Here is a 12560-nt window from a genome sequence, read left to right as displayed (position 1 = left end):
GGGAATAAATTAGGGATTTAAACAAGAGTCTTCAGTCAATGCTGTAAACTGAAAATTTGGAAACAAGTCATCCCAAATGCTGCGCTCCAACCCCTGGTTCTATGTATACATAAAATTTTGGGCAATTTAAATCTCAGCAGATAAACCAGACCCAGCTCCCCTTAAACCCAAAAGCCCCCTGCTTCTTCCTTCTTCCACCCTCCCCCCAACTCTTGCCCTTTCCCTCACCTGTGGACAATTGGCATGTATACCATTGGGATAATCCAGTTCCCTCCAGCAAACATGAATATATGAAGTAGGAACAGGAGTAGGCCACGGCCCATCCAGCCCACTCCCTCATTGAATAAGATTGTGTCTGAGCTGATTGTAACCTCATCCTCACATTCCTTCCTACCCCTAGAACCATAGAACACTACAGCACAGAAAACAGGCTATTCGGCCCTTCTAGCCTATGCCGAAATATTATCCGCTAGTCCCATTGACCTGCACCTAGTCCATAACCCTACAGATCTCTCCCATCCATGTATCTAGCTAACTTATTCTTAAAACTTAAGAGTGAGCCAGCATTTACCACTTCAGATGGTAGCTCGTTCCACACTCTCACCACTCTTTGAGTGAAGAAGTTCCCCCTAAACCTTTTCCCTTTCACCCTAAAGCTATGTCCTCTCATGTTTATTTCTCCTAATCTAAGTGGAAAGAGCCTACTTGCATTTACTCTGTCTATACCCCTCATAATTTTGTAAACTTCTATCATATCTCTCCTCATTCTTCTACGCTCCAAGGAATAAAGTCCTAACCTGTTTAATCTTTCCCTGTAACTCAACTCCTTAAGACCTGGCAACATCCTAGTAAATCTTCTCTGCACTCTCTCAATCTTACTGATATCCTTCCTGTAGTTAGGCGACCAGAACTGCACACTATACTCCAAAGTTGGCCTCACCAATGTCTAATACAACCTCACCATAACATCCCAACTCCTATACTCAATACTTTGATTTATGAAGGCCAGTATGCCAAAAACTTTCTTTACAACCTTGTCTACTTGTGACGCCACTTTCAGGGAACTATGTATCTGAACTCCCAGATCGCTTTGTTCGTCCACACTCCTCAATACCCTACCATTTACTGTGTATGTCCTATCTTGGTTTGACCTTCCAAAATGTAACACCTCACACTTTTCCGCATTAAATTCCATCTGCCATTTTCTGGCCCATTTTTCCAATTGGTCCAGATCTCTCTGCAAGCTTTGAAAGCCTTCCTCGCTGTCCACAACGCCTCCAATCTTAGTGTCATCAGCAAACTTGCTGATCCAATTCACCACATTCACTCTGATAGCCTTTCACCGCCATGTTAATCAATAATCTATCTAGCTCTGCCTTAAAGCTATTCAAAGACTCTACATCCACCAAATTTTGAGAAAGAGAGTTCCAAAGACTCACTATCCTCTTGAGAGAAAAAAAATTTCCTCATCTCTCGTCTTAAATGAACAGCCCCTTATTTTTAAACAGTGACCCCCTAGTTCTAGATTCTCCCACAAGAGAAAACATCCTCTCCACATCCACCTTATCGAGACCCCTCAGGATCTTAAAAGTTTCAATGAAGTCTCCTCTTACTCTTCTAAGCTCCAATGGATATAATCCTAACCTTTCCTCATAAGACAACCTGCCCATTCCTGGCATTGATCTAGTAAACCTTCTCTGAACTGCGCCTAACGCATTTACAAGTCCCCTTAAATAAGGGGACCAGTACTGTATGCAATAATTCAGATGTAATCTTACTAGTGCCCTGTGCAACTGAAGCATAACCTCCTTACTTTTATAATCAATTCTCTTCATAATAACTGGTAACATTCTATTAGCTCTCCTAATTACTTGCTGTACCTGCATACTAACCTTTTGTGATTCATGCACTAGGACACCTAGACCCCTCTGAATCTCAGAGCTCGGCAATCTCTCACCATTTAGATAATCTTTTTTATTCTTCCTGCCAAAATGAACAATTACACATTTGCCCACATTATACACCATTTGCCAGATCTTTGTCCATTCACTTAAAGAGGCAACAAAGTGACATAAATTATGTCCTCTTCACAATTTACTTTCCTATCTATCTTTGCGTTGTCAGCAAATTTAGCAACCTTCATCCAAGTCATTTATATAAACTGTAAAATGTTGAGGTCCCAGCACTGATCCCTGTGGCACACCACTCATCACATCCTGCCAACCTGAAAAAAACCCATTTATGCCAATTCTCTGCTTCCTGTTAGTTAGCCAATCTTCTATCCATGCCAATATGTTACCCCCTACACTATGAGCTTTTATTTTCCACAATAACTTTTGAAGTGGCACTTCAGCAAATGCCTTCTGGAAACCTAAGTACAGTACATACACTGGTTCCTCTTTATCCACAGCACATGGGACTTCTTCAGAGAACTCTAATAAATGATTAAACTTGATTTCCCTTTCACAAAACTATGTTGGCTCTGCCTGATTGCCTTGAATTTTATAAGTGCCCTGCTAATTTATTAATAATAGCTTCTTAGATTTTCATTATGACAGATGTTAGGCTAACTGGCCTGTAGTTTCCTGCTTTCTGTCTCCCTCCCTTTTTGAATAAAGGAGTTACATTTGTTATTTTCCAACCTAATGGAACCTTCCCGAATCTAGAGAATTTTGGAAAATTAAGACCAATGCATCAACTACCTCACTAGCCATTTCTTTCAAGGCCTTAGGGTGAAGTCCTTCCAGACCCAGGGATTTGTCAACCCGCAGCCCCAACAATTTGCTCAATGCCACTTTTCTGGTGATTGTAATTTTCCCAAGTTCCTGCCTCCCTTCCATTTCTTGATTTGCAGTTATTTCTGGGATGTTACTTTTGTCCTCTATAATGAAGACGGAAACAAAATACCTGTTTAATTCATCTGTCATCTCCCCACTATCCATTATCAATTCCCCAGACGCACTTTCTATCGGACAAATGCTCATTATGTTAACTCTTTTCCTATTTAAATATTTATAGAAACTCTTATTATCCATCTTTATATTACTAGCTAGCTTTCTCTTTTACTCTAATTTTTCCCTCCCTATTAACCTTTTTGTCATTCTTTCCAATCTTCTGACCTGCCACACATCTTTGCATAATTATATGCTTTTTCTTTAAGTTTGATACCGTCTCTAACTTTTTTTTAGTTTACAAAGGATGGTGGGCCCTCCCCTTGGATTTTTTTTTCTCATTGGAATGTATATATTTTGTGTATTCTGAAATATTCCTTTAAATATCTGTCACTGAACCTCTATTGACCTACCCCTTAATCTCATTTGCCAGTTCACTTGAGCTAGCTCTGCTTTCATGCCTCATAATTGCCCTTATTTAAGTTTAAAATATTAGTCTTGGACACCCTTTTTTCTCCCTCAAAATGAACGTAAAATTCAATTGTATTATGATTGCTGCTACCTAGGGGTGCCTTCACTGAGGTTATCAATTAATCCTATCTTGTTTGTCAATACCAGGCCTAGTACAGCCTGCTCTCTGGTTGGCTCCAGAGCATACTGATCTAAGAAACTATCCCAAAAACATTCTATGAATTCCTCGTCTACACTACCTTTGCCCATCCGGTTTTTTTCCAGTCTATATGTAGATTAAAATCACCCATGATTTCTGCTATACCTTTCTGACAAATTCCCATTATCTTATCTTTTATACTCTGTTCTACTGTGTAGCTACACCTCCCACAATTGACTTCTTGCCTTTATTATTTCTCATCTCAACCCAAATTGTTTCTACATCCTGGTTTCCTGAACTTAAGTCATCCATCTCTAATGTGCTAAAACCATCATTAATTAATAGATCCAGCCCCACCACCTTTTCCTAACTTCCTGTCCTTCCTAAAGGTTACATACCTTTCGATATTTTTAAAAATTTGTTTATGGGATGTGGGTGTCACTGGCTAGGCCAGCATTTATTCCCATCCCTAATTGCTCTTGTTCAGAAGGCATTTAAGAGTCAACCACATTGTTGTGGGTCTGGAGTCACGTGTAGGCCAGACCAGGTAAGGACTGCAGATTTCCTTCCCTAAAGGACATTAGTGAACCAGATGGGTTTCTACAACATTCATCAATGGTTTCATGGTCTTAATCAGACTTTTAATTCCAGATTTTTATTGAATTCAAACTTCACTCTATGCTGTGATGGGATTCGAACCCAGGTGCCTAGAGCATTACCCTCGGTCTCTGAATACTTGTCCAGTACAATACCCCTATGCAACCGCCTCCCCCAATCTATGTCATCGTGTAGCCATATCTCTGTAATGGCTGTCAAATCATTCTTTGTTGTTTCTATTTATTTCTGTTGGACTGTTGTAAAGAACATATCTTTTTATTTTCTATTGGACTGTGGATTGGAATTGCAATGGCTGCAGTTTGAAGGACATGTCCACTGGAGCAGGATGAGAGATATATGCAATGTTGCAGTCCTGGAACAACGTGTGCCATGAAAGATAGGATGGTGCCGGAAAGGAGCCCTGGACCAAGGGAGCTGCCTGACAACACCATTTTAATTGGCTCCTGACCAGGTGACCAGGGTCTTGTGTGAGAGCAGTGCAGAAAGCTAGCCTGAAAGGAACAAGACCTAAAACTTCTTTCTCCTGTGTATGGAAGATTCCAGTAATTCCACATTGGAAAACTCCTGGCCTGCAAAGAGAAAACATCTAAAACCTCTCTTCCTCCTATCTCTAAAACCTGCTCTCTTTCTGAGGAAACCCCTGTAAAAAGGAAAAGGGGAAAACCACTGTTAGAGACATTCAGAAGCAAGTTCTCAACCAGTGAATTAAATACTGAAAATGCTGGAAGTCCTCCTCATGTCATCAACAAGAACTGAAAGGAATTTGGAAGACATCGATCAAAATCAACCCATCGCATCCTGTACTCTGGATTGGTGCTATTGAATTGTTTTACCCCACTCCTAAAACCCATGTTTTGTGTGTCTTATGTGTTTTGTGTATGTGTATATAGGGATTTAAGAAAGGGGTAGAATTTAAGTTATAGTGTTAGAAGTTAGCTGTTCTTTCTTTTGCCACTAGTTAAAGACAGTTTGTTCAATAAACAGTTATTTACTTATTAAGTTTACAAACCTGGTGCTTGTATTCTGTTAACCTAAATTCCACCTTAATTAAACAGTTATGTAGAATTGGGACAACCTGGTGGTTTGGTCAAACTTTTCACATTGGACATGGCTCGGGGAACAGTGGGGTTTGATATTACAGCGCACTATCCCCAGTGAGTCATCACAACTCCCACAAATGACTTCTTGCATGCAATGCGATGAACTGCAATGGCTGCAGTTTGAAGGGTCCCTGGAGCCCTATGTAATTGCCTCCCCTATTCTATGTCATCGTGTAATTATGTCTCTGGAATGGCTATCAGATCGTACTTATTTATTTCTATTTGCACTATCAGCTCATCTGTTTTGTTTCAAATGCCACGTGCGTTTAGAAACAGAGCTTTTAGCTTTGTCCTTTTATTATTTTTGTAATGTCTGGCTTTTTCTGCTGATTTACTCTTATTTTTGTACTCTTTTACCCTTCCTGTCACGGTCTGTTTATCATTTCCCATGTTAATACCTTTCTCTCTTTTCTTGTCTCTATTCTTTGGTTTACTACATCTTCCCAAATTTGATCCTTCATCCCTACTATTCCGTTTAAAACCCTTTCTACTCCCCTAGTTTGGCGGCTCATGAGGACACCAGCCTCAGCACGTCTCAGGTGCAGACCATCCCAGTGGTAAAGATCCCACTTTCCCCCAATACTGGTGCCAGTATCCCACAAACCAGAACACACTTCTCCCACACCAATCTTTGAGCCATGCATTAATTTCTCTAATCTTATTTGTCCTATGCCCATTCGCTCGTGGCTCAGATAATCCAGAAATTATTACCTTTGAGGTTCTCCACCTTAATTTGGTGCCTAGCTGCGCATACTGACTATGCAGAGCCTCCTTCCTCATCCTGCCTGTGTCGTTGGTGCCTACATGGACCACAACCACTGGATCCTCCCCCTCCCACTGCAAGTTCCCCTCCAGCTCTGAGCAGATGTTCTGAACCCTGGCACTGGGCAGACAACACAGTCATCTGGATTCTCGCTCTTTGCTACAGAGAATAGCGTCAATCCCCTTCACTATACTGTCCCCTACTAGCACTAAGTTCCTTTTTGCTCCCTCCACTTGAATGTCTTCCTGTACCATGGTGCCATGGCCAGTTTGCTCATCCATCCTGCAGCCCTTGCTCTCATCCAAACAAGCTGAGAGAACCTCAGACCTATTGGACAATTGCAGAGGCTCACACTCTTGCACCCTTATCCTCTGGGTCCCCTTACCTGCCTCACTCACAGTCACACCATCCTGTCCCTGACCACTGACTGAAGCAGAAGATCCTATCCTAAGTGGTGTGACTGCCTCCCTGGTATAAAGCAGCCAAGTAACTTTCCCCCTCCTTGATTTGTCACAGAGTTTGCAGCTCAGCCTTCTGCTCAATGACTCTGAGCCAAAGTTCCTCAAGCTGGAAACATTTACTGCAGATGTGTTGCAGGCCAGCAGCAGAGTTATGCTATGTGGAGCAGAGAGGAAGTGATTGAGCGTCTGAACTGGGAGAACCAGCCAGGACTAAGTGCCCCACCTGTTGGTTAATGATTGAAATAATTGCAAACTATGAAATTGTCCAATTCCATCTTCATCTGGGTAGAAAACAGTGTTGTTTAGTTGACAGTATTTGTAGGAGCACCTTTTTAACCACATGGACTCCAGTGATTCAAAGAAGGTGCTCCACCATAAACTATTTGAGGGCAACAAGGGATGTGAAATAAATGCCGCGCTTGACAGCGGTGCTCACATCCTGTGAATGGATAAAAATAAATGTTTTGCCTCAGCTGTTAGATTCAAGAGAAAAAAAATTCTGATTTAGAGTTGCACTCTGAAGATTTTTATCTCTTTCTTATTTTTCTTACTCCTCCAGCGTGCCATCCCATTGTAATTTTTCTGTTTGGGAGGAATGGTGATGGGACCGACATTTGCTAGTAATTTATAATATAGGCTTCAATAGAAATACATCTCGAACATAACATGAAGCATGTTATTATTTTGCTTGCCACAGCTTTGTAGGCTAGAAGTTATGGGGTCAAGGGTCCCTCTTGAGCTTGCGTTTTCCATGTTAGCTGATTATTTTCCCCAACGGTACTAAAGTGAATATGATTTAAGTCTTGTGTCCCTGTTGCGAAGGAGAGAGAGAAGACCTGTATCTATATTGCAGCTGTTCATGCACATTTCAAAACATTGCATACAATGCATTATTATTGTTGCAAATACCAAGTTTGTATGTTTGTTCTGGGGCTCTGTCTTTAATTCCAGGTAAACTAGAGGAATGAAGGGAGTCACGTGACCTGCTCTGAATTCTGCCTGACAAGCCTGGGTGGTTGCTCTGGGGACAGTGAGGCCCAGGTTGATTTACTGAGAAGAAGATGCAAAGTGTTCATACCTGTAGATAATGGCAAGAGCAGTGATACTTACTAAGGGCAGATTGTTAGTCTCCAAGTCTTACATGGAGGTGTTATGACTGTCAGGCCCTATAAACAGTTGCACTTGAAACTGTCTGTTTTGTTCCAAGATAGAATGGTTTGGGGGCCTGGAAGTCAGCTAATTAGCATATCAACCTGGATACAAGGCCCATGTGATTCACATTGCCATGCAGAAGGGCTTTTAGGAAGGGAAAAGTTAGTTGAAAACCATTGTGATATAGGATCGCAGGTTTCCTAAGTTATCACTGAACCTCACAGACACGAGTCAGTCTGCAGCTAACTGAGAGGCAGAGAGCAAGAGATAGAGACAGTCCTGCATCTGAAGCAGAGAGAAAGCTGTGACTCTATTGGTCAGCACGCCAAATGCTGTGGGAGCTCATATTCAGATTGAAGAGACCGAAATCATGAGGATTTAAAGGAGACTGGAAGATTTACGTAGCTTGGGATAGAAGCAAGGAGCCTCCAGTGTAACCCTCACAGTGAAAGTCAGTTCTGGGATTAGAAATTACCTGGCTGGGAAAAGAAAAAGGAAGCAAACCCTTGAGAGCTGAGAGTAAATTGAGACTGGTTCCTGGAGATTAGAATGTCCATTTAAGGGACAGAGTAAAGTATAATCCTAGCGGGAGATTTTCAGTTATGTTAAAAGCTAAATAGGGAATTTCTTGTCTGTAGTTTGGAGTATAAGTTGCTTACTGAATAGTGTTTAGAACAATGTTGCTTTTGGTCTTTTACAGTAAAAGTCTTAAAACTTGAAATCATGTCCTGTGATCTTTTCAGTCAGTCACTATAAGTTCGAATAGATTTTTAAAAGTTATCGGTCTCTACGATTATTGTAACACTATCATTGTGCTGATTGTGTGTGACCAGAATACACACAACTGGTTGACTTTTGTTTGACTAGTCCTTTAGGTCCTTGACTATCCCTCCCCTGATGCTGGAACAGGAAAATTAGACCTCTGTACAATGCCTTGCTCTCAGACACTGCTGTGCTCCCCCTGTACTGTCCTTTTTCTAAAACTTTTGGATCCATCTAATTCTTGGCTGCCTCCAACTATTTGTACACTGTACTTCCATTTTTCTTTGAAGCATTGCAGAAATCCTCTGCTGTGATGGCACAGTCCCATTTAGAGTAGGCTAGTGGTGTGAGAGTAACACTATTCTACTTTGTTTAATGATACTACTTGTGCCTGTTCTCTTCATAGAATTCTTTTGGGAGACTATTGAGCTTATCCCAGTCCTAACTCTTCCACTGCAACTGTCCACCCTAATGCTATTAACCTGCCTTTTCCCTCTATCCGTTTTGACCCGTTTCAAATAACGTATTAAGTTCTTTTAAAAAATGATTGAGGTATTTTGTTTTTAATTTTGTGATAGCTCCATCAGAGTGATGCAATAGTGGTGACCAGTCCTGCACCAGAGGGACTTGGAGAAGACTGGTTAAAAGCTGACACAACCATAATCACTTACAATTTATCAGGTAAAGGGGCAATTTGGACTGGCTGAGTCACCACAGCCTTAAGTTGGGTTGTGGGTTAAGCAATTGATTAAAAGTGGCTTGATAAAGAAAGACTTGCATTTATATAGCATCTTACATGACCTCAAGACTGCCCAAAGCACTTTAAAGCCTAGGATGTTACCAGTGACCTAAGGCTGATTCCATTTATCCTTGATGTTGTTTATAATAGCAGATGAGAGAGCTCTTAACCCTAAGAAAATATGTGAAATTGGAGAACCACCTTTAGTATTTCTGAAAAAATAGTGCTGGTGTGAGGCCAGGTATGTAGTCGGTACATCCCAACGACTGATAGATTGTATTAAACAGCGCATCCCTTTGGCTTTTTGCAGCAGGCAAAGTACTGACCGTGCCCAACCAGCCCATGCTTGCAAAATGCCGAACATAGTGTCCAACATTAGATGCGATTCCGCAATTGGAAAGCATTTGCTAAACAATCCTGATTGTGCTAAGAATTACACTGACAATCAATTTAAGATTATCAGTCAGGCTTGCAGTGTGGCTCACTTAACATGTGCTTGAAGCTACATATAGTTACACACAGGGCTCTATCCTTTGCAAACAGTAAGAGCGTATTCCCGCATTGCACCTTTTTTAACTAAACAAAAGCTTGGGGACAACCATTATCTGATTCATTCCCCATGGCAATGCCTTGACCAATCAGAGTCAACTTGCCTAGTTTGAATTTAAAGAAAAGCTTGGCAGTTAACTGTTCCTTGGTGCATTCTCCATAGCAATGCCACTACCAATCTCAGCCCATTTGCCAACCAGTCAGCAGTCTCTTCTCATGCAGTACAAATTGTTGTTCCCTTTAGAATTGGTGTTTTTGTGAATCTGTCCTGATGAGTGCAAGATGAAAAAGCTTTGACAGCATACCTCTTCTAAGCAGTACTCAAGTTCTGTACTACCAAGAACTATCTTTGTTGTTAATTAAGATAAACATTCAGGGGAAATTTGAAAAGAAATCTCTGAATTTCATTTATTTTCTCAAGTGCTTGTAAATTGACCACTGGGACAAAACGACCAATTTGGGTGGGAAGCAGCAGTCCTACTGAGATGCTGGTTCCCTCAAGTGTTCCTGGTTAAATTTGATTCTGGTTCATCGGTCATTACAGGACTTTTAAGGAAGAGAAGTTTTGTTTTGAGTACATAATTGACTGACTTGTTTTGTGTTTCGCCCCAGCTGCAGTTTTTAGTTTGACTTCCGATCACCAAGATTCCCAGAGAAATGAATTGAAGCCCTCGCATGATGGGATTGGACTCCTAACAGCAGCAATGCAGATCAAGGTTAGACAAAGTTTAGATCTCCAGCACCTGGGTCAGGGGACCTTTTCCTCCAGTTCTCTCTTATAATTCTAGAGGCTGGAGGAAAGAGAGGGTGAAGATTTTTCTCCATCACTGTGATGCACATACTTGCTAAACCTGTAGTGTCTAAGTACCGGTGTCTGAAATAACTGTCTGTAGAAGAGGAAACTATTTCTATAGATTTTTTTTAAAAATCACAATTATTCACACTATTTGATATTAGGAGAGTAGGAACTTTGATATTAAAAGCTGTGACCCAGAATGCTTATTTTTGCAACTCAGGAAGGATATATTGGCCTCTACAAGTGCAGTGTAGATTCACAGGAATGACACGAGTTAAAAGGGTTTAATTTAAGGGTTACATAGACTTGGCTTGTATTCCCTTCCACATAGAAGAATAAGGGATGATCTAATTAAGGTGGTTTAGATGATTGGAATTGATAGGATAAATAGAAACTATTTCCTCTGGCAGGGGAGAGCAGATCAAGGGAGCATAACCTTGAAAATGGAGCTAGACTGGTAAGGGGTGATGTTAGGAAGCACATTTTCACACAAGTATAGTGGAGGAGAATCAGCTACTGAGGTTAGGTCATTGGAAAAATTGAAATCTAAGATTGATAGATTTTTGTTAGGTAAGGGTTATGGATTCAGGGTGGATGAATGGAGTTAATATATAAGTTGGGGGGGGGGGGGGGGGGGGGGGGGGGGCGGTCCTAGACTTAATTTTAGGGAGTGAAGCCAGGCAAGTGGTAGAGGTATCAGTGGGGTAGCATTTTGCAGGTAGATTCAAGGTTGTTATGGTAAAGGACAAGGATGGGCCAGAAATCAGAGTTCTAAATTGGGGGAAGGCCAATTTTAATAAGGTCAGATGTGATTTGGCCAGAGTGGACTGGGAGCAGCTACTTTTAAGTAAATCTGCATCAGAGCAGTGGGACTCATTCAAGAAGAAAATAGGGAGAGTACAGGGCCAACATATTCCAGTAAAGACAAAGGGTGGGACCAACAAATCCAGGGAACCCTGGATGTCGAGGGGTATACAGGATTGGATAAAGAGAAAAAGGGAGGCTTATGGCAGATACCAAGGGCTCAAAACAGCGGAAGCCCTAGAGGAGCAAAGAATGTTTAGGGGGGAACTTAAAAAGGAAATTAGGAGAGCAAAATGGAGGCATGATAAAACATTGGCAGGTAAAATAAAGGAAAATCAAACTATTTTACAAGTACATTAAGAGTAAGAGGATAACTAGGGAAAGAGTAGGGCCCATTAGGACCATAGTGGTAATTTGTGTGTGGAGCCGGAAGACGTAGGTAATGTCCTAAATGAATACTTATCACAAGTGAGAGGGACGATTTGGGTATGAAAATCGGGCAGAATGACTACGATATAATTGAAGAAATTAGCATAGAAAGGGAGGAGGTTCTAAGTGATCTGGCAGGCTTAAAAGTAGATAAATCTCCAGAGCTGGCTGAAATATAACCCTGGCAAGGGAGGAGATAGCAGGGGCGCTGGCAATAATTTTCAATACCCCTCTGGCCACAGGAGAGGTGCCAGAGAACTGGAGTACAGCCAATGTGGTACCGTTATTCGAGAAGGGAGGAAGGGATAAACCAGGGAACTACAGGCCAGTCAGTCCAACCTCAGTGGTGGGGAAACTATTGGAAGCAATTCTGAGGGACAGAATTAATCTACACTTGAGGCAGGGATTAATCAAGGACAGTCAATGTGGTTTTAAGGGGAGGTCATGTCTGACCAATTTGATTGAATTTTTCGAAGAAGTGACCAGATGTAAAGATGAGGGCAATGCATTTGACATAGTCTACTTGTACTTAAGCAAGGCTTTTGATAAGGTCCGCATGGGAGACTGATAACGAAGGTAAGAGCCCATGGGATCCAAGGCAATTTGGCAAATTGGATCCAGAATTGGCTGAGTTACAGGGAGCAGAGGGTGATGGTCGAGGGGTGTTTTTGTGACTGGATGCCTGTGTCCAGTGGGGTTCCACAGGGATCAGTGTTGGATCCTATATATATCTGCATGTGTGTATTGTGGATGACATGAAAATTGGTGGGGTGGTAATTAATGAGGAAGATAACCTTAGATTACAGGAGGATATAGATAGGCTGTCAGATGGGCTGATCAGTGGCAAATGGAATTTAATCCAGATAAGCGTGAGGTGATGCACTTG

General features: G+C 41.5%; 1 protein-coding gene across 4 annotated transcripts in view; it reads left to right on the top strand.

The window, feature by feature from the left end:
- Window positions 1-12560, top strand: part of mthfd1l (methylenetetrahydrofolate dehydrogenase (NADP+ dependent) 1 like) — a 230782-nt gene that overhangs the window by 65262 nt on the left and 152960 nt on the right. For all 4 annotated transcript variants that reach the window (XM_041182708.1, XM_041182707.1, XM_041182706.1 and 1 more), the window contains exons 8-9: window positions 8936-9038; window positions 10258-10361. In XM_041182708.1, the coding sequence (XP_041038642.1) occupies window positions 8936-9038; window positions 10258-10361 (207 nt within the window). The remainder of the gene's footprint in view (window positions 1-8935; window positions 9039-10257; window positions 10362-12560) is intronic.

The sequence above is a fragment of the Carcharodon carcharias genome, chromosome 2 (assembly GCF_017639515.1).
Source record: "Carcharodon carcharias isolate sCarCar2 chromosome 2, sCarCar2.pri, whole genome shotgun sequence".
NCBI lineage: Eukaryota > Metazoa > Chordata > Chondrichthyes > Lamniformes > Lamnidae > Carcharodon > Carcharodon carcharias.
The sequence above is the reverse complement of the archived record's forward strand: the minus strand, read 5'-3'. Positions and strand labels throughout refer to the sequence as shown.